A 21,569-nucleotide genomic window follows, 5' to 3' on the forward strand; every position below is an offset into this window, starting at 1 on the left:
AACAAACACATTCCTGCGGAGGGAGCTGGTAGGAACGTTGGGTTGCTCGGTCAATGGCCAGGGTCAACGGCGGCGTGGTGTATTCCGCAAATATGGCCGACTGTGAGGGCGGGCACAAGCCGGCGTGAGTAGGTTAAACGTTGAGTTGTATAAGGGCACCACGGGGTGACCAGCCCCTCCCCACCCCTCCCACCCCCTAACCAGCCCCACCCAGCCCCTCCCTCCCCACCCAGCCCCTCCCCACCCAGCCCCTCCCCACCAAGCCCCTCCCCACCCTCTCCACACCCAGCCCCACCCATCCCCACCCAGCCCCTCCCCACCCAGCCACTCTCCACCCTTCCCCTCTCCACCCAGCCCCACCCCTCCCATTTTTGGATGCACGACGGACGGACACAATAATCCCCTGTGGGCTGGTGGAACCAGGAGGTTCCTACCAGTAAATGCTTTCAAGCTATCAACTCCGGTTCAGTGATTCTGCACTTGCTCTATTACTATAGTACTATACCGCCTTCGACTTTTATGAACGACTGGGTGTTTAAGGTTAGCGATTCGTCGTATTACCTGGCTGTGTAGCAAATGAAAAAATACACAATTACTTTACTGCGCAAGTTACAAATGTGTGTTTTAATATTCACGTGTTTTTATTTTATTTTAGGGCCCCTTTATAACATCCTGCTACAGGTCCCGCACCAGCTTCATCCGGCACCGATCTACATCACCAGCCGTTACGGAAGAAGAAGTAGAAGAAGACAATGATTATTGTTGTGCTTTGTTTACCCAGGAGACAGCCTTCGCCGAGCCTCCGAGGAATTGTTTTATTTCAGGAGACGTCCTGCCAAGTTTCTTTCGCAGCCGTGCGCGTTGCTGCTGCTGCCGCTGCTGCCGCTGTGATCCGAGTTGATTCGTTTGCAGGCCCATTGCTCAACAGCGTGGCAGGATGTGGTCAATACCAGTTGCACTTTCTCTTCTTGGTTCTTTCGGTAAAGTCACGTAGAAGGGAAATAATAAAATAATAAAAATAAACCAATAAAATAATTCTCACAACGTTTCGGCCACAACGCAAGCAGCCGTCCTCAGGTGAAGAACAGGTATGTCGGAAAGACAGCGTCTGAATGAGGACGGCTGCTTGCGTTGTGGCCGAAACGTGAGAATTATATTATGTTTTATTTTTATTATTTCCCTTCTACGTGACTTTATCGAAAGAACCAAGAAGATGAATCCCTGCAGTCACGAAAGCTTTAAAATAATTGTATTATGTTTTATTTTTATTATTTTATTATTTCCCTTCTACGTGACTTTACCGAAAGAACCAAGAAGATGAATCCCTGCAGTCACGAAAGCTTTCAAATAATTGTATTATGTTTTATTTTTATTATTTTATTATTTCCCTTCTACGTGACTTTACCGAAAGAACCAAGAAGATGAATCCCTGCAGTCACGATAGCTTTAAATCGAAACCAGTTGCACTGTTTGGGTTCTTTTTTTAACTCTGGGAAGAAACCGGAAAACCTTGGAGGATATCCCTGCAAAAGAGGCACCCCAGTCAGGAATGGAACCCAATGCACACGACGTGGAGCCCGAGGCATTCATCCAGCAGTGGATCGAACAAAACAAGTAGCTGTAACACGTGTAGCAATCGTCTCTTGGTCTATTGTTCCTCCCCTCCTCCTCCACTACCACAACCCGCCACACACCACACACACACCACTCACCCCACCATCGCTCACAAGCTGAGCGTTCCAGAGCGGAAAATGTGACGCTGGTCGTGGCGTTTTGGGGGAAGCCGAAGGAGCGAGGGTGGTGGGGGGGTTCCGAGGAGACCCGCGGAGTGCGTGGGCCTGGCTGGGTGGGTGGGTGATGAGTGGGGAATGATGATTTGAAACAGATGGGAGAGAAGACGATGGGGGGGGGGAGTGTTGGTTCTGAGGGTACAAGTCACTGCTGCCTCAAACCCTGGCCAACTAGCCAGCCATACTATTGCACTCCATCTTCTTGGTTCTTTCGGTAAAGTCACGTAGAAGGGAAATAATAAAATAATAAAAATAAAACAATTAAATACAATTCTCACTGATAATTCAAAATAAAACATAAAATACAATTCTCACTGAATTCTCAGTGAGTAATAAAAATAAAACATAATAAAATGCAATTCTCACTGAATTCTCAGTGAGAATTGTATTTTATTACGTTTTATTTTGAATTCTCAGTGAGAATTGTATTTTATAATGTTTTATTTTTTATTATTTTATTATTTCCCTTCTACGTGACTTTACCGAAATAACCAAGAAGATGAATCCCTGCAGTCACGAAAGCTTTAAATCGAAATATTGCACTCCAGTTGACTAACAATTCAACCAATGCGAACCACACTCTAAACCCGAACCAACGAGTCAACGAAACCATGGCACTTCGCTCGACCCTTACCGATTACCAATTAGCAGAGGTGGGACAAAGTCATTGTTATGCAAGTCCAAGTCGAGTCGCAAGTCATCAAATTCATGACTCGAGTCTGACTCGAGTCCAAGTCACATGACTCGAGTCCACATCTCATAGGTGGGACAAAGTCATTGTTATGCAAGTCCAAGTCGAGTCGCAAGTCATCAAATTCATGACTCGAGTCTGACTCGAGTCCAAGTCACATGACTCGAGTCCACACCTCTGCCAATTAGCAGGTCAGACACTGGCCACTGCCTTCCCACTGACCCTACCTCAACCCTTGACCCCACTCCCGGTGTGCCTCACCGCTACTCGATTGAAAAACTAAAACACGATTTTTCTTTGAAATGAAATAGTTCAGTTTTATTTGGAAATTTTAAGACCGCCACTGGGCTACGTGGCGATCACAAATGGTCGCTCAACCAAGTGGCCTATCATCACGTGGCACATTTATAGCAGACAGATACTCTGAACGCGTGGTTCTAAATGTGGAGGGGGAATCCCGGAGGACCCGGAGAATAATCCACGCGACCACGGGGAGAAGAGAGACACGCAAACTCCAAATATACAGCAGCAGCAGGCGTCAGGGTTGGGATCGAACCCACGACCTCCTGCATACCAGGCGAGGTAGTTAACATCTCCTGGCCACCGTGATGATGATGATGATGAGAGAGAGAGACACGCAAACTCCAAATATACAGCAGCAGGCGTCAGGGTTGGTGATCGAACCCACCACCTCCTGTATACCAGGCGAAGTAGTTAACATCTCCTGGCCACCGTGATGATAACGAGAGAGAGAGACGCACACTCCAAATGTATACAGCAGGCGTCAGGATCGGGACCGAACCCACGACCTCCTGCATACCAGGCGAGGTAGTTAACATCTCATAGCCACCGTCATGATAATGAGAGAGAGACACGCAAACTCCAAATGTATACAGCAGGCGTCAGGGTTGGGACCGAACCCAATACCTCTTGCACACCAGGCGAGGTAGTTAACATCTCCTAGCGACCGTGATGATGAGAGAGAGACACGCAAACTCCAAATAAACAGCAGCAGGGTCAGGCTTGGGACCGAACCCACGATCTGCGTACCAGGCGAGGGAGTTAACATCTCAGCCACCGCGGCGCCCGTGCTGCCAACAGGGGCAGTGGCCACCACCACCGCCACTGTGACCAGGAATGACCTCTTTGCTCTTGCGGTCACAAGCGAGCACTGCCGCCAAAGTGTTTCGTGGAAGAAGGAGAGAAACCCGCAGTAAAAGCCACAATGGCGCGTATGTGTGTACGTGTAGCAGTAATAATAATAACAACGAGCAGAGAGCGCTCGCAACAGTGAGAGGCATTCATTGATTTCTGCTGCTGCAGCTCCCCCTGGGCGAGCCGGTCTCGTGATCCCCACACCGCACAGAGGCAACTTTGTTGACCCCAGAGAGGCAACTTTGTTGACCCCAGAGAAGCAACTTTGTTGACCCCAGAGAGGCAACTTTGTCGACCCCATAGAGGCAACTTTGTCGACCCCAGAGAGGCAACTTTGTTGACCCCAGAGGCAACTTTGTCGACCCCAGGGAGGCAACTTTGTTGACCCCAGAGAGGCAACTTTGTTGAACCCAGAGAGGCAACTTTGTCGACCCCAGGGAGGCAACTTTGTTGACCCCATAGAGGCAACTTAGTTGACCCCAGAGGCAACTTTGTTGACCCCAAAGAGGCAACTTTGTTGACCCCAGAGAGGCAACTTTGTTGACCCCGTGGTGCGACACGTGGCTGATTGTGGGGGGGGGGGAAGTGGATTCCCAAACGAGAACTTTATTGAAGAAGACCCGACGAGAAGCGACGGCTCTCTGGTTTCTCTGTGCTGCCCCAGACGATCTCGGCAGCCGTGTCCAGACAAAGGTGCATGGGGGGTGGTCTGTCCTCCATGAATGATGGAACTCCATTTGGTGCAAACCCTAAGGCGTTCATCACCAATGGACGCCCGATACAACACGCGTACTCTGGTGAGACACGCAGACGCCAACCCAGCTAGCAACCCCACGTGTTGGATGGCTTAAAACGTTAAGGGTACAATTGTATCCTTAACATCCCTTGGTGTGGACCAATCAGTTTCAAGGACAATGCATATATTATCAGAGTGTGTTTTTTGTTTGCATTTTGACTTCAAGTATTGTGGTTAATGCAGTTACATGAATCCTCGTCAAAAGGTTTCAGTTTTGTTGCCAGAAAAAAGGTGAAAAACCCCTATTATGATACAATTGTGACCCATCTTCTTGGTTCTTTCGGTAAAGTCACGTAGAAGGGAAATAATAAAAGAATAAAAATAAAACAATAAAATACAATTATCACGACGTTTCAGCCACAACGCAAGCAGCCGTCCTCGGGTGAAGAACAGGTCTGTCGGAAAGCTTTAAATCGAAATTTAATTGTGACCTATTTCTTTTTGCGAACGCCATACAACCCAAATTAATTCATCCCCCGCCCCCATTTATTGTGGTCAAAAAAATGTCCTTGGGTGTGGCTCTCTGTGCTGTGTGAATATTTTTAGAAAGTGTCCTCACTGGGACGACCGCGAGCACATTGCGGCTTTTGGCGGGCGCAGAGAAATAAAAAAATCCCACCACATAATTTAGCGGGAGTTTCCTCTTGCAATTGCAATTTTTTTTTTACACAAAATTACCGATAAATCCCTGGCGCAACGCTTGAGCCTTGGGAGAGACGGGCAGAGCCACAAAGACAAAGATCCCTCCGCCCCGTACGGCCTTAAACGTCGTACTCAGATTGTAAATGTTGTGGCTTGGCTCTCCAACACACCGGTGTGCTGTACTAGTATACTACACTATACACTACACTACTACACTACACTATACACTACACTATACACTAGTGCTGTACTAGTATACTACACTATACACTACACTATACACTAGTGCTGTACTAGTATACTACACTATACACTACACACTACACTATACACTAGTGCTGTACTAGTATACTACACTATACACTACACTATACACTTCACTAGTGCTGTAGTATTATACTACACTATACCCTACACTATACACTACACTATACACTACTATACACTACACTATACACTACACAATACACTACACTATACACTACATTACACACTAGTGCTGTACTAGTGGCGAATTGGCCACGTTCTGTTTACGTGACAACCCTTACTAGTTGGCTGTGTCGGGTGGTGGCGGGTTTTAACGACACATTTATATATTTACGCGATCTAACCCAACAAACCTCTATTATGGAACGATATTGGTCGCGAAAGCCTCCTACGTGTTAGACCCTCAACAGACTGTTGGGGCAGGTGCTGTTAGCGAGTAGCAACCTACGAAGACCGGCACGGCACACGAGGGGGTGGGCGGCCAGCACCACGCCCGCCCGGCCGCCTTTGTCTCCCCAGTAGCGATGTTTTTACGCACCGCACCAGGTACTTATGTGAGGCTGAGTCGACCCAGGGAAGCTCCAGGACCGGTTCAGATAATCGTCACGGCCTCGAGCGGGAATCGAACTCGGGTGGCCGGGTTCGTAGCGCAGCGTAGCGCTAACCACTACACCACCGCTCCCCACACAGAAAACACACACACGGACACCGCACTAGGCACTTATTTGAGGCTGAGTCGACCTAGGGGAGGCCCAGATAATTGTCACCGGTGTCGGCCTCGAGCAGGAATCGAACTCGGCTCGCCAGGTTGGTAGCGCAGCGTAGCGCTAACCGCTGCACCACCGCTCCCCACACAGACACACACGCACCACACCCTTGGGTCGTGAAGTGGTGAAACGAGGCACATGCCCTCCCACGCGTGTGACATTCTGCACAGCTACACCGTTACGTTTCTAGGGGCGAGAGGGTTTGATGGTGATGTGGTGGTGGTGTGGAGGCGAGGGAGGGGGGGGGTGCCGTTACGCAGAGAACTCCACACAACGTTGCCCTGCGGTGGCCTCACGCCTTGCTCCTCCCCTTCTTTCCGGAGAAACTTTTTTCTCTCCCTCCCTCTCCAACAAAGCTCTGTGTTTTTTTTGTTGGGTTCGAGGCGCGTAAAATATCCAGCCTGTGCGTCAGATCACCACACGCATCAGCAGCAGTAGCAGCAGCTCCTCTTCCTTCTCCTCTCGAGCTCCGTTCTTCCTCGTCCCACGGACCCCTCCACTCGATCTGCTCGTCACTACCTTCTCTCCCTTCACTCGCTCTCTCGCCCCTCGGCACCATGCCCCAGGTGGTCGTGAACTCGCAGGCGGTGACGTCCCGCCTGGGCGTCGTGCGCGTGCTCCAGGTGGCTTTCACCTGCGTCGCATTCAGCCTCGTGGCGCACAGCGGAGGCAAGGCGCACTCGTACGGCGACTTCTGCATGTTCGCCTGGTGCGCCTGCTTCGCCTGCTCGCTCCTCATGCTCCTCCTCGAGCTGTTCGGCCAGCGAGGCTGCGCGCAGATCTCCTGGCAGAACCTGACGGTCACGTACGCCATGCTGGCCGCGCTGCTGTTGCTGTCCGCCTCCGTGCTGCACCCCGTCTACCGGCTGCGCGAAATCTCGTGCGGCAACTGCGAGCCGCACACCTTCACCATCGTGGCGACCGTCTTCTCGTGCCTCGCGTTCCTCGCCTACGCCGCAGAGGTGGCGCTGACGCGGGCACGGCCCGGGGAGGTCACCGGCTACATGGCCAGCGTGCCCGGCTTGCTCAAGGTGCCCCCCCCCCGGCGGAAACGCCACGCGCACGCGGGGTAGAATTGCGCCGAATTGCTTGTCTGGGTCGCTGTGTAGAGTTGGTGGTGCCGGGACTGGTGGTCGCGGCGATGGCGAGGGGGTGGACTGGATGCGGCACGGAGGCTGCTTGATCTCAAGGCATCTCGCACTGCCACGCCCAGAGCGCGAATTCTTGCGGAATATTTTGCAGGTCGTGTAGACGGACTGGAGAAAGTGGCACGTGCCACTCGTGGCCACGGCTATCCCAATGACAGATAATCAAAAGGTGGATTTAAGATACCGATGCGTTTTAAACACTCATTGGTGGGCCAAAATCCCAACGGTCAGATTTGACAATGTGAAACTTGACCTTTTTTTCCTGTTTAAATCCAGGCGAGAGATTTTAACCATCGGGCCGGAGATTTTAAATATCGCGTTTTAAAATCACCGGGGCCGGATTGAAACCTGGCTTTTGCAGCCTGCGCGGCCGCCACGTCTGGCATTCCAGCGAACAACAGAAACAGTTTTATGCTCACACAGCTCTGGGGTGGGAGGCGGTGGTGGGGGTGATAGGGTGGGTGGAGCAGGGCCCAAAGCCATAAACGGGTCAGCCTGTTGCGTGAAATTTATTACGGGACTTCTTCTGGCCCCCAATCAATGGGAGCTTTGTGTCGGTCACAGCAAAAACGGCGTTCACGCGCAGAACGCGTCGGGCCCAGGAAGGATCTCAGTCCTGTGCCCCAGACGTCGTGTTCACGTTGCCCCGTTACGCACTCCGCTCACCGCGCACGCGTTTCACGCCCCCAGGTGCTGGAGGCGTTCGTGGCGTGCCTCATCTTCGTGGTGCTGGCAGATCGCCCGGGGCTGTACTCGCGCTACGCGGCGCTGCAGTGGTGCCTGGCCGTGTACTGCGTCTGCTTCGTGCTGGTGGCGGTTGTCATCCTGCTCACCGTGTGCCAGAGCACGGGCCGCCTCTGCCTGCCCTTCGACCGCTTCCTGGCCCTGTGTGGTTTCGTAGCCGTGCTGGCCTACGTGACGGCCGCGGTGCTGTGGCCCGTCTACTGCTTCTCCGACAAGTACGACCACCCTCGCCGCACGCCCGATTGCCGATTTGTGGGTGGCTGCGACTGGGACATGCAGCTGGCGGTCACCGTGTTCACCTACGTGAACCTGCTGGCCTACGTGGCCGATATGGTCTACTCAAGCCGCCTGGTCATCATCAGCCGCTCCTGATGGAGGGGAGAGGGTGGCAGGGTGGGGTGGGGTGGGCGGGCTGGAGGGGCTGGGTGTGGTAGGAGTCCGAGGTCAGGATTGGAAGTGGTTTGGGTGGTGGTGGGGGGGGTGGTGGCAAATATGGAAGATGGAAACCAGCTGCTGGAGCCAAGGGAGCCTCTTGGGAAAATGTCGTCACGGCTGGGTGTGGTGGTGGTGGTCGCTGATGGTCTCCGTTCAAGCCGCCTCAGTTGAACGAATACGTTTCTCTTGAATTAAAACAAAATATAGCGCGTTTACATTTAATGGGAATTCCACGCAAGTGTAGTGCTTAGAGGCAGAGTTCAGGCGTGCAAATGTTAACGTTTGTATGTGCTGGTCTGCTCGTTACTCATTTAATCCGTAAGAATATGAAAGTGTTTTTTTTGTAAACGAATGGCAGTCGTGAACAAGCGCACGTAAATAAACTCCACAATTTGTCATCAAAATATATAATCAGCTTAAAGTTTCAGAAAATGTCCATTGGAAGAAGAAAATCCAGTCGAGGGGGGAGGAGGGTGGTCTGTGTTTTTGGTCTCTGGAAGAGAGGTGGGTTTTTGGGTTGGAGTTAGGGTTGGAATAGCTCAGAGGCGTTCATAATGGAGCCCCATCCATAGTCAGGGAGCACGTGACCACCTCATCCTCCATTGCCCACTGCTACAAAAAGGCCGTTATGTGTCCGCTTAGATTGCAGGAATGCCCATATGTGTCCCGGTAGTGCATAGGAAGGCTAAAATATGTCCCGTTAGTGCATAGGAAGGCCGAAATGTGTCCCGTTAGATTGTAGGAGGGTCGGTATGTGTTCCGTTAGGTTGTAGGAAGGCCGAAATGTGTCCCGTTAGTGCATAGGAAGGCCAAAATGTGTCCCGTTAGATTGTAGGAAGGCCGGTATGTCTCCCGTTAGTGCATAGGAAGGCCGAAATGTGTCCTGTTAGGTTGCAGGAAGGCCGGTATGTCTCCCGTTAGTGCATAGGAAGGCCGAAATGTGTCCCGTTAGGTTGCAGGAAGGTCGGTATGTGTCCCGTTAGTTGGGCGTGGTGGAAGTCCGGCCATACTTTTTGGCTGACAAGGACCTTGAAAATGCCGAGGATGCTGAGCAGGCCACTCCCTTCCTCGTTCTGTAAATTGCCAACATCGCCTAATCAAAGTTTACCAGCCCATCACTGTATTAACCACAAATTCATATAGCCACCTTCTCCACCACTCACCCACCACCCATGCTGCAGTTTAACACGTAGTAGGATTTTGCAACCAGTATCATCCATAATGCAGTTGTTTTGGGTTAGACCGCGTAAGTATATACATGTGTCGTTAAACCCGTCACCACCCGACACAGCCACCTAGTGAGGTTTGTCACGTAAAGAGAACAGGTGGAGTTTATTCACAAATCTGGCTGTCGCCTGATGAAGCTGGTTGTAATTACTGGCGAAACGTCGTACTAAGATTGTAAACGTTGTGGCTTGGCTCTCCAACACACAACCGGTGGTGCTGTACCAGTGACGAATTGGCCACGTTCTGTTTACGTGACAACCCTTGCTAGTTGGCTGCGTCGGGTGGTGGCGGGTTTAACGACACAACATTTATATATTTACGTGATCTGACCCCAAAAAAACAACCTGTGTTATGGACCCTCGTTGTACCCGGCTATTGAGCTCAATAACTCATAGATGTGGTGTCACCACAGAGGTACAAACACCGTGCCTCCCAGCAGCAGCAGCATCAATTACTGCGAATAAATTCTAGATTTGAAGCTTTCGTGACTGCAAGGATTCATATTCTTAGGTTTTTTTTCGGTAAAGTCACGTAGGTAAAAAATTTAAATTAATAAAAGTAAAATAAAAATAAAATAAAAATCACGACATTTTGGAGGCAACACAAGCTTCCGTCTTCAGGTGGAACCGTCACAGCACGACTGCTGTATCAAGTGAGAGAAATTCCAAGAAAACAGTCCTTGTATATATACTGGTTGAGGGTGGGAGGAGCCAAGGTAGTAATAATATTCAGGGCCTACCTTGGCTCCTCCCACCCTCAACCAGTATATATACAAGGACTGTTTTCTTGGAATTTCTCTCACTTGATACAGCAATCGTGCTGCGAATAAAGCCAAACTTCATGTCAAACGTGGCACGTGGAGGGTGAGGTAAGAGATTTACTCTCCAACACGCCGGTGAGCTGAAGTAGTAACAATTTGCCGTTGTTGTTTACGTGACAAATCCCTTACTAATTGGCTGTGTCGGGTGGTGGAGGGTTTCGACACATTTATACTTGGGCGATCTAACCCAAAAAAACCTTTATTATGAATAATATTGGTCGCGAAAGCCTGGGTTAGTCGGTGCTTGCTCGCCCGCTCGCCCACATGGGCTCGTCATTATTATTTTTTCAATAACGAGACGGTGTTGTTGTTTTTTTATACTAATGCAAGGGTATTTTTTATTTTTCAATCAGAGGACCGTTTCATGCAGCTCGCCCCGTGTTCGCTCACCAAAGGTGCGCACGTGTCAAAAACGTGGATCACGCAGAGTATCCGGTCTGTTTTGGCGTTCTGCCTGCATGCCTTTCTGTTCTGACGATGGTGTCGTTTTTGAGCAATAAACCTTGCCTTTTACAGTTTGCAATTGCAGTTTGCCGAAAAATTTCACAACATCACCACCATGCACACCCCTTTGTCATCGCACTCACGAATCACCACCACCGACGATTAATAGCAACAAATGAAACACCCCAATCCACTCTCGACCCACGAGAAGTGGGGGGTGCTTTGGGGGAATGGCTTTTTCGAATCTATCAGCATCACAACCATGAGCGCGGTGCTGAGATTTCTCCGGGGATTCCTGCCCCGTACGAAACCAAAACTCTCACTACGAATAGAATTGTAAATGTTGTGGCTTGGCTCTCCAACGCACAACCGAGGGGGGTACGCGGGACCCTGAGGGAGTAAGAGGACCCCTGAGGGGGTACACGTGGCAATGTCCCAGGGGTGTCACGTGCGGTGATTTATTAAACGTGAAATTATATCACACACGAGAGCCATCGGTGAATTCTAAAATAACGACGATTAATTTGTTTGAATCTATATGGTGACCGAGAACGATGAAAATACCTCTCAAAAACTCTTATTGATCTTAAAAACAAATATTGCTGTGGTTTTCACACCATATGATGATTGCTTGTGTTGCAATCGAAACGTCGTGGGAATTGTATTGGTTTATTTAATTATTATTATCGTATTATTTCCCTTCTACGTGACTTTACCGAAAGAACCGAGAATATATATACTCTTATTGATCGTAAACAATGTTGGTTTCCAAGAGCAACCAGCTAACGCAAACAATTGATGTCACGCGTTCAGAGCGTCCATTTTTTTAAAGTTCGTTAAGATACCTCACAAAATGGACAATTGGTTTAAAAAAAAGTTGTTTATTACCCGTACATTGATTTCTCAAGAACTATGTTTGCAAACGTGTGAACCCATACGGTTGACCCGTATTGTTGTACAGGGAAAGTGAGTTTTCAGGTCCATACGGCGTACAGCCGTTTCATGATGGGACTTTGTAGGATGAACTTTGAGATTTATAAGAAACACGGGGCTACCAATAAGGTCTGAATTAGTATATGATTAGGTAGGGCACTGATAAGGGGTTGACAGGTATGAGTTGAGCTCACAAAAAGGTCTGTATTGCACGTTTGCTTGCATGTTCATCACACATACGTGCGGTTAACGCAGACTCGATTCCTTGCAAAAAAAAATCGATTGTGTTTGAACATCTGAACACCTGGTTTTATTTGGCAGAAAGGGTAAAAACCCTATACTCTTTGGTTCTTTCGGTAAAGTCACGTGGGTATACAAACCCCTATTATTTTTTTTTATATTCAGTGTAAGAAGTTAACCTTCACTGAAAGCTCCAAGGGGTTGTGGGCAGGAAACACAAAATGGCGAAGAACAGCAACAATGGGGCCATTCTGAGGGGACACATTCAGCCACGGTTATCCGCAGCGTTTTGTTCACGACACGCGTGTGCCAACTCATGTTTCCGTTGTGGTACGAAGTTAAAAAAAAACACAATCTTATCTTGTTTGCGTAATACGGAGGCCCTTGAATGGGAGATGTTTTGACGCTGTCTACCGCCATCTTGTGGCGAGTCAAATTGGATTTGCCAGGGTTGCGTGCGGACAGACTCGTTATCGACAATGCAGTAGCAGGGGACTTAATTATGAACATTCGAACTTTCATAGACACGAACAAATCCGTGACGTGTGGTCCAGTTGCATGTTCAACCACCTGTGCAATAGACGGCAGTGGTGGCATCTACATCTGCAGAACGTGAAGAACCAGTGGCATCTACATCTGCAGAACATGAAGAACCAGTGGCATCTACATCTGCAGAATGTGAAGAACCAGCGGCATCTATATTTACAGAACGTGAAGCACCAGTGGCATCTACATCTGTAGAACGTGAAGAACCAGTGGCATCTACATCTGCAGAACGTGAAGAACCAGTGGCATCTACATCTACAGGAGATTATGCTACTTTTAAAGCCACTCCCCATGTTTAGTGTACATTCCACAAAACATGTTTTGAAACGACAGGAGTAAAGTTGACCTGAAGAACAAATCGACTTAACAAACCTCTGGAACAGTACTCGTTCGTAAGTAGAGTCCCTGTACTACATAAAGACAGCGATATCCCCCGTAACAGCCTCTTGGGGCAAGTGCTGTTAGCGAGTAGCACCACGCCCAGCCACCTTTGGCGATGTTTACACACCGCACTGGGTCCTCATTTGAGGCTGAGTCGACTTATGGGAGGCCCAGGACCGGTTCAGATAATTGTCACTGGTGTTTGCCGTGAGCGGAAATCGAACTTGGGATGCCGGGTTCATACTACGACGCTACCGCTCCCCACACTTACACACATAAATTAACACATCACACACTCGCATTACTTTCAAACAAAAAAAATATTTATAACAAATATACAACTTACCTCATCCCAAAGCCATGGCGTCACGGGGGCCATGTTGTATATCGGCACCCATGTTGAACCAGGATTATTTCCCTGAAAGCCGATTGGTCGGTGTTCTGCAAGTAATGACGCAATCCCTAGCAACCACTGTATTTTGTGCAACGTGCACAGCAAAATGCTTACACAAGATTTAGGAGTGTACGTAAAACTGCTTCCTTGTATTTAATCCGTTTTATTTCGGACTCTGGCCCCTGCTTTTTGTATTGTATCATCTCTCCCAAATTCCCTCATTAATTCCTTCACTTATTCATTCACTTCGAGACCCAAACATCATTGCACATCTCCTGGCTTTGACATTCTTCCTCGAAGACACCAGTGGTGTAACCACCAACCGCATCAGGACATGAACAGGCCGATGTGCACAACGCCTTCGAAAATGAGCAAATTAAAGACACAAGCAACAGTAGCGCAATTGTGGCCAAACAATTCAAACTATTAACCGTATAGTAAACCCATAGACAGAGATACAGAGAGCACTAGAGATGCAATAAAGGACAACCACAGTAGTGCGATTATGGACATGCAACCCAAAACTGTGGACCATATCGTAAACCACCGTGATTTGTGCTCTTTCAACGGAGGAAGAGGAAAACGACACAATACTCTCTTCTCTCCTGAAAGCCTCTCGTCGTAGCTAGTAGACCTCAACAATGGTGTCTAGCTCCTGAACAAATTGGCATACGCAAGAATAGAATCCTCTTACTGCGTGACCAAATCACCCGGAAATGCCCTACCCCCCCTGTTAGACCAGGAGAAGGGAGTTACGAAACATGTGCCAGATTCATCAATCCTAGCCTCCAGTGCTGGATAAACAGCAGAGGTCGCAAACGGGTTTTGATTCCTTACCCGTACCCAGCCGTACCCGTACCCCGCCGGGTACGGGTAGGGTACGGGTATCGGGTACCCGATTGCGACCTCTGATAAACAGGCGTGCGTAGCCACCACCGCCCGCCCTGTGCGTGGCGATTGCTTTTGCAAGCATTATCCAGGCTCAATCCTGCTTGGCCCGACACGTAATAAAGGTTATCTGGGTTAGATCGCGTAAATATAAATGTGTCGTTAACAACACGTTAATATTTACACAATATAACCCAAAGTGTTGCATTTGCCCCACACGTTTCACAAACTTTCGCCACCAAATCACAGCAGCAGCAACACCCACCGCAGCAGCAGAACAGCAAAATCAGGCAGTCGAGAATGCAGTGTGGGTTTCATTGTTTTTATTAAAGCCTCAACCGCAAAAAGGGGAGCTCAAGTGCACCCTTGTGTGACACAGGACGACGAAACTTCCTCTCGCATCGATAATGGGGGGTTTTTGGGTTATATCGCGTAAATATTAATGTGTCGTTCAAACCGCCACCACCCGCCACGGCCAATTAGTAAAGTTTGTCACGTAGACAAAACGTGCCAATTCGTTACTAGTACAGCACACCGGTTGTGTGTTTGAGAGTAATCCCACCACAACATTTACAACTGGAGTACCGTGACGTTTCGCCTGTAATTACAACAAGGGGCATCATCAGGCGACAGCCAGAGTTGTGCCTCTCGCAGCGCGCAAGATCCCAATTCTAGATTTGAAGCTTTCGTGACTGCAAGGATTCATACTCTTAGGTTTTTTCGGTAAAGTCACGTAGGTAAAAAATAAAATAAATAATAAGAAAAATATTATTATTATTTTATTTCTATTATTATTTTTAATAATATTTCATTTCTATGATAATTTTGATTAGGTTTATTATTTATTTATATTTTTACCTACGTGACTTTACCGAAAAAACCTAAGAGTACCTAAGATCCCACTCGGTCACACATTCCCCAGCCCCAGGCAGCAAGTCCGTGGGCTTGAGGCTCGCGCGAGAGGTCTGCAACTGCAGTGGCCTGACGCACCGCCGCTCACATCATTTCCTTGAGGACGAAGCGCCCCTCCTGGTGGGGAGGGATGATGTTGATGAACGTCTTGTAGAGCATGGCGCCGCGCGGCAGCTTGCACACCACCTGCAGGAGGCGGCACACGGGTTTTGCGCGGGAGGGGATCACGTGTCGATAGGCGGTCGCGTTTTCACGATCGCGGAATTCAATTCTATCCACCCCACCCCCCACCAACAACCTCCGACTAGCACAGCTTCTGCACTTACAATTGAGCACGGTTGGCTACGTACGGCACGAAGGAAGTTCAACATACATAAGGATAATCATTCGTACGTTTACCAGATTTTTCTGCACTTTACAAAACCCTTTCTGGCACTCGACTCAAGGAAGACATAGAATGGGAATTTCGGAAGCACAATGAGATTTATACGACGGTGAAATTTCACTCGCGTTTTTTTACCTCGATTAAAAGTGCAATATGTCAGAAAGCGCCCGTAGCTGGAGATGTCTCCCCCCAGACGTACGTACGTACGTCCAACTTCTTTCGCATTGTACGTAGCCAACCGCGCCAATCGGAGGTAGTCTGCCTTTTAGACACCGAGGTGTCGCTCACAGCGGAGACCGACAAGACAGACGGTGAATCTCAGCGGGGCCTCGCATGGCCAACGCGTTTGGGAGGCGAGCGGGAATCTCCCACCTGGAAGGCCTCCCTGCTCCGCGGAGGAGGGACGTACACCTCCTTGGTGAACCGTACAACGCCATCCTCCAGGGCGTACAGCGTGTTGTTCCGACCCATGCCCACCTGGCGGAGTTAAACAAAAGCAAGCGGCAGTGAGGGGGGGGGGTTGGTAGCTGTGCTAATGAGCTCCTCACACTGGGTGTCTGCGGATGCTGCCGCGGGTTGCGTAATAATGGGTTCGCACACTGGATGAAAAAAAAAGAAAAGGAATTACTCTGTTTGGCTATAATACAGGAGGTGTTAAGAAGATCGAACACCAAACGGACACCGATTGCAAGGTATTGTCAAGTCTGCATTGACCACACATCATGCGTGTGATAAAACATGCAAACATGCTTTGATTATAATGTCTTTGAACTGATTGGCCCACACCAGAGACAGCCTACTTTATGGCCTTGTCTCACCACCGGTGTTAGACCAGAGAATGCCAACCGGTGAACAGCACAAGGACAATGCACACAACAAAGCATTAACACACGGAGCCCTATTGTTTTCATCATTTTGATTGTGGAAAAAAGTGGTCCCATAGGTTGCGCGCTGGACTTGCAATTAAGAATGTGGGTGATTAGTTTCAATATGCCGCTGTGGTGGTGCAATGGTCAGCACGCTGTGCTTGCAATCCGGAACGGTGGGCATGGTTGATTGAAATATGCTGCTGCGGCAGAGGTCGCAACCGGGTACCCGATACCCGTACCCTACCCGATACCCGGCTACCCGTACCCGGCCGGGTACGGGTACCCGTTTGCGACCCTGGTGCGGCCGGGTACGGGTAGGCCGTGAGTCACTGGTGAGTAACCGTTTGTCACTCATTTCCCAACGTCTTGTCTCTTCTCACAATTCAAGTTCCTAGAATCAACCCACCCGCGCCTGCAACATGGCTTCTTCCCAGAGGTCGCAATCAGGTACCCGATACCCGTACCCGTACCCGGCCGGGTACGGGTAGGGTACGGCCGGGTACGGGTACCCGTTTGCGACCCTGGTGCGGCCGGGTACGGGTAAGGAATCAAAACCCGTTTGCGACCTCTGTGCTGTGGTGGTGGTATAATGGTCAGCAGGTTGGACTCTCCATCCAGACCGGTATGACCATGTGGATTCGATCGCCAGGAGGGATATAGATGGGTGAATGAGAAGGTGTCACCATTCATCAGACTTGTAACAATTCATTTTAGATTTGAAGCTTTCGTGACTGCAAGGATTCATATTCTTAGGTTTTTTCGGTAAAGTCACGTAGGTAAAATTTTTAAATAAAAAATTCCACCTGAAGACGGAGGCTTGTGTTGCCTCCGAAACGTCGTGATTTTTATTTTATTTTACTTTCATTAATTTAAATTTTTTACCTACGTGACTTTGTAACAATTCACCCCCCCCCCACCCCGTTGCGTGTGGACGTGTGAGAAACACTTGCGAGTAAGAATGCCTCTGCTGCGACATCAGTAGAGATTGAGAGAGAGAGTGTGGACGGCGCAGGAAGGAACTCACAAATGCCCCCGGGTGCCAGCGGATGAGCCTCTGCGTGGCGAGGATGTTGCCGGCATGAACCATGGCACCTGGGGAACGGAGACGGCTCACTCAATCAATCGTTCATTCAATCATTCCCTCGTTCGTTCCTTTCTTAAGTGTCGCACTCAATGAACTCACTCGCACATTCCTCACCCATTGATCAATTAACTCACTCATTAATGTACCCACTCGTATATTCAATCGGGCCACTCTTTCACTATTCATAATCAACGTTTTTGGGTTTAGATCGCGTTATTTATAAATGTGTCGCAACCCTCCACCACCCGACACGACCAATCAGTAAAAAAGTGTCACGTTGACAAAAGACAAATAGTTCACTGCTTTAGCCCACCTGTGTGTTGAAGTGTGAAACCACAACATTTACAATTTTTGAATACGACGTTTCGCTGGTAATTGCATCCAGCATGATCGGGCAATTCGCCAGACCGGTCTGACCATGTTTCACTAATTCACCCGCCATTCAAAAACCCACATACTAATGCGCACGCTTGCTTGCCTGCCAACTCAATCGCTGTCTCTCTACCCGCTCACCCATTCGCTTACTCGCCAATTCAGACTCACTAACTTGCCCACAAACGAGCTCACTCCATCTGCCCATACGCTGGCCCAATCACCCGCCCAACCGAATGCCTGCGGTGTGACCGACAAGAAACAAAACAAAACACTTGATCGTGTAAGACAGGGGTCGGAAAACCAAAATAACAAGAGCCATATTTTGATTTAAAGCTTTCGTGACTGCAGGGATTCATATTCTTGGTTCTTTCGGTAAAGTCACGTAGAAGGGAAATAATAAAATAATATAAATATAAAACAATAAAAATTCTCACGACGTTTCGACTGCAACACAAGCAATCATCATCAGGTGTGAAATCCACAGCAAGAAAATTTGAAAAAAGTGCCGTTTTTCCATGGTGCTGACGTTAGGAAAAACCGCCACTTTTTTCAAATTTTCTTGCTGTGGATTTCACACCTGATGACGATTGCTTGTGTTGCAGACGAAACGTCGTGAGAATTTTTATTGTTTTATATTTTGATTATTTAATTTTTTCCCTTCTACGCGACTTTACTGAAAGAACCAAGAATAAGAGCCATATTTTTCGAAATTCTGAAAAAAGAAAACCCCGCCGCAATACATCAAGAGCCGCAATGTACGTGGTGAATAGGAGATGATGGTTCCTTAATGACTCTCACGACGCGGCCCCTTGAAGAGCCGCACGCGGTTTCTGAGCCCCAACATTGCCGACAACTGCCCTAGGAGGAGCAATTATGGTGAAAGCAAATTTTGCCTTCACAGCAACCACAGTGTCTCAGAATGGATGTACGGTACGCTGAACTTCTTTCGCACCGTACGTAGCCAACCGTGCCAATCGAGAGGTGGGGAATGACTGCCAACATGGGCCGTTTTTTCTTCTGCGATGACCACCCCACTGGTCACATGACCACATCACCACCACCCTGGTGACGTCACCACCACCCTGGTGACGTCACCACCACCCTGGTGACGTCGCCACCACCCTGGTGACGTCGCCACCACCCTGGTGACGTCGCCACCACCCTGGTGACGTCGCCACCACCCTGGTGACGTCGCCACCACCCTGGTGACGTCGCCACCACCCTGGTGACGTCGCCACCACCCTGGTGACGTCGCCACCACCCTGGTGACGTCGCCACCACCCTGGTGACGTCGCCACCACCCTGGTGACGTCGCCACCACCCTGGTGACGTCGCCACCACCCTGGTGACGTCGCCACCACCCTGGTGACATCACCACCACCCTGGTGACATCACCACCACCCAGACCACATCACCACCACCCAGACCACATCACCACCACCCTGGCCACATCACTACGCCCCTGGTCACTTCACTACGCCCCTGGCCACATCACTCGCCTGGCGATGCGGGACTATTTTTTTTTTACCTTCAAACTTCTTCCATCCGTAGCGCTTGCCCGGACTTTTGGGCGCCGAGTTCCGAACTTTGCTGCCCGCCTTCTTGGACGCCCACCTCACACCAGCCGCAGCCAACGCGGCTGCACAGCGATCACAAGTCGGGGGGGGGGGGGGGGTCACGAGAAGGTTTTGAGACGGTGGTGGTGGGGGGGTGGTGGTGGGGGGGTGAGGGGGAGGGTGGTGGTGGATGGTGAGGGGGGGGTGGTGGTGGTGGGGTGGTGGTGGTGGTGGGGTGGTGGTGGTGGGGTGGTGGCGGTGGGGGGGGGGTGGTGGGGGGGGGGTGGTTGGTTGGGGAGTGGTGGTGGTGGGAGGGGGTTGGGTGGTGGAGGGTGGTTGGTGGGGGGGGGGTGTGTGGGGTGATGGTGGGGGGGGGTTTATTATTATTTTATCTACGTGACTTTACCGAAAGACCCAAAGAAAAATCAAAACAATATTTTTAATTTTAATCAAGTAAATCCCACCGAGTTATTAACTTTTTCCAAAACCGCCCTGCCCATCACAATCGATAGCTCAACCAAGTGGCTTGCCGCGTGTACATTCATAGCAGCAGCAGCAGACAAATTGCCCGACTCCTCGAAATGTGCAGGGAAACATCGAGGGCACCGGGAGAGGGAAAAAAATCCACGCGAACCACGGCGTGCAAGAGAAAGAGAGAGTTTGTGCCATTCATTGATTGATTGTAGGTGGGGTGTCGGGGAGCGGTGGTGCAGTGGTTGTCGCACTCCGCTGCCAAATCCCCTGCGAACTTGCGAAGTGACCCGCGTTCGAATCCGGCGCGGCCACACGGCCGATAATAATGCGGCAAAGTCTAGATTAGAAGCTTTAGAGACTGCAAGGATTCATACTCTTAGGGTTTTTTTCGGTAAAGTCACGTAGGAAAAAATTATAATAAATAATAAAGCACGTTTCGAAACGTCGCGATTAATTATTTTATTTCAAAAATTCTTTTATTTATATTTATTCTTCATTTATATTTTTACCTACGTGACTTTACCGAAAACAACCTAAGAGTATATAATGCGGCAAAGTCAACATTTACATTCTAAACGTGCGAACTCCACGAACAATTACTACATCGGGGTCGGGCTCGAACCCAGCGCCCGAAGCTCCCCCACGGAACCCACGACCCCTACTGCACCGCCAGGCGAGGGAGATAACGACGCCTTTACCCGTCTCTCTTCCGAAGACGGCGGTGGAGACCGCGGCGGACAATCGCAGCGAGATGGAGGGCAGCCTCAGCAGCGCCATCGCTCACCACCACCACCAACCCACTGCACTGTGCCGCGCACTGTACAAAACGGCGTGGCGGAAGGACGCGGGGTCGCGAAGCGCCGCGTCGGCCATCTTGGTAAGGGGGTTGAGTTGGTAACGGCTCGCTCGTCGGCCATCTTGGCAAGGGATTAGCGGCGCGGGTGTCGGCCATCTTGGTCAGGGTATGTGGTTGGTAACAGCTTTCTCGTCAGCCATCTTAGTGAGGGGTGGGCGACGTATCGCGCGTCGGCCATATTGGTATTGGTAAGGGATGAGCGACGTAACGTGTCTCGGTCATCTTTGTCAGGGTATGTGGTTGGTAACAGCTTGCTCGTCTGCCATCTTAGTAAGGGGTGGGCGGCGTATCGCGTGTCGGCCATCTTGGTAAGGGTTTAGCGACGGCGCGTGTGTCGGCCATCTTGGTCAGGGTATGTGGTTGGTAACAGCTTGCTCGTCAGCCATCTTAGTAAGGGGTGGGCGACGTATCGTGCGTTGGCCATCTTGGTAAGGGGTGGGTGACATCACGCGCACGGCTTATTTAGAACAGGATAAAACAATTTTTTACTTATACCAGAGGACGAAGCCGTTTAGCTTATAAAGCTTTTTCTTTCCAATTACTTAAATTATATTAAGTAATTGGAGGTGCGGGGAAAGGACTAGACAAAGATACGATGCAAAGTCTGTATAGGAAAGGTAAACAAATCACTTAAAATACATGAAAACAAAACTTCTCTACATTTCCACCTGATGGCCCACTTTGTTGAGCTATCATTTGTGATTGCCAGGTCGCTTCTGAAAAATAACCTTAACAGCTTACTTGGTAAAA

The 21,569-nt window shown here is 49.6% G+C and overlaps 2 protein-coding genes across 2 annotated transcripts; one reads left to right on the forward strand and one right to left on the reverse strand.

Moving 5' to 3' along the window:
* The first annotated feature begins 6,497 nt into the window (after positions 1-6,497).
* LOC144950560 (myeloid-associated differentiation marker-like protein 2) lies at positions 6,498-8,374 on the forward strand. Its single transcript, XM_078880697.1, has 2 exons — positions 6,498-7,139; positions 7,947-8,374. Exons 1-2 carry the CDS (start codon positions 6,666-6,668, stop codon positions 8,370-8,372), a joined length of 900 nt encoding a protein of 299 aa, XP_078736823.1. The 5' UTR covers positions 6,498-6,665; the 3' UTR covers positions 8,373-8,374.
* A 6,229-nt stretch (positions 8,375-14,603) lies between these two features.
* On the reverse strand, positions 14,604-20,773 carry MRPL27 (mitochondrial ribosomal protein L27). The gene is made up of 5 exons (XM_078880698.1): positions 20,662-20,773; positions 19,462-19,572; positions 17,499-17,566; positions 15,978-16,082; positions 14,604-15,406 (listed from the first exon to the last, which is right to left on the reverse strand). Exons 1-5 carry the CDS (start codon positions 20,738-20,740, stop codon positions 15,305-15,307), a joined length of 465 nt encoding a protein of 154 aa, XP_078736824.1. The 5' UTR covers positions 20,741-20,773; the 3' UTR covers positions 14,604-15,304.
* Positions 20,774-21,569: the final 796 nt, after the last annotated feature.

This window comes from Lampetra fluviatilis, chromosome 58, assembly GCF_964198595.1.
Source record: "Lampetra fluviatilis chromosome 58, kcLamFluv1.1, whole genome shotgun sequence".
NCBI classification, from domain to species: Eukaryota; Metazoa; Chordata; class Hyperoartia; order Petromyzontiformes; family Petromyzontidae; genus Lampetra; species Lampetra fluviatilis.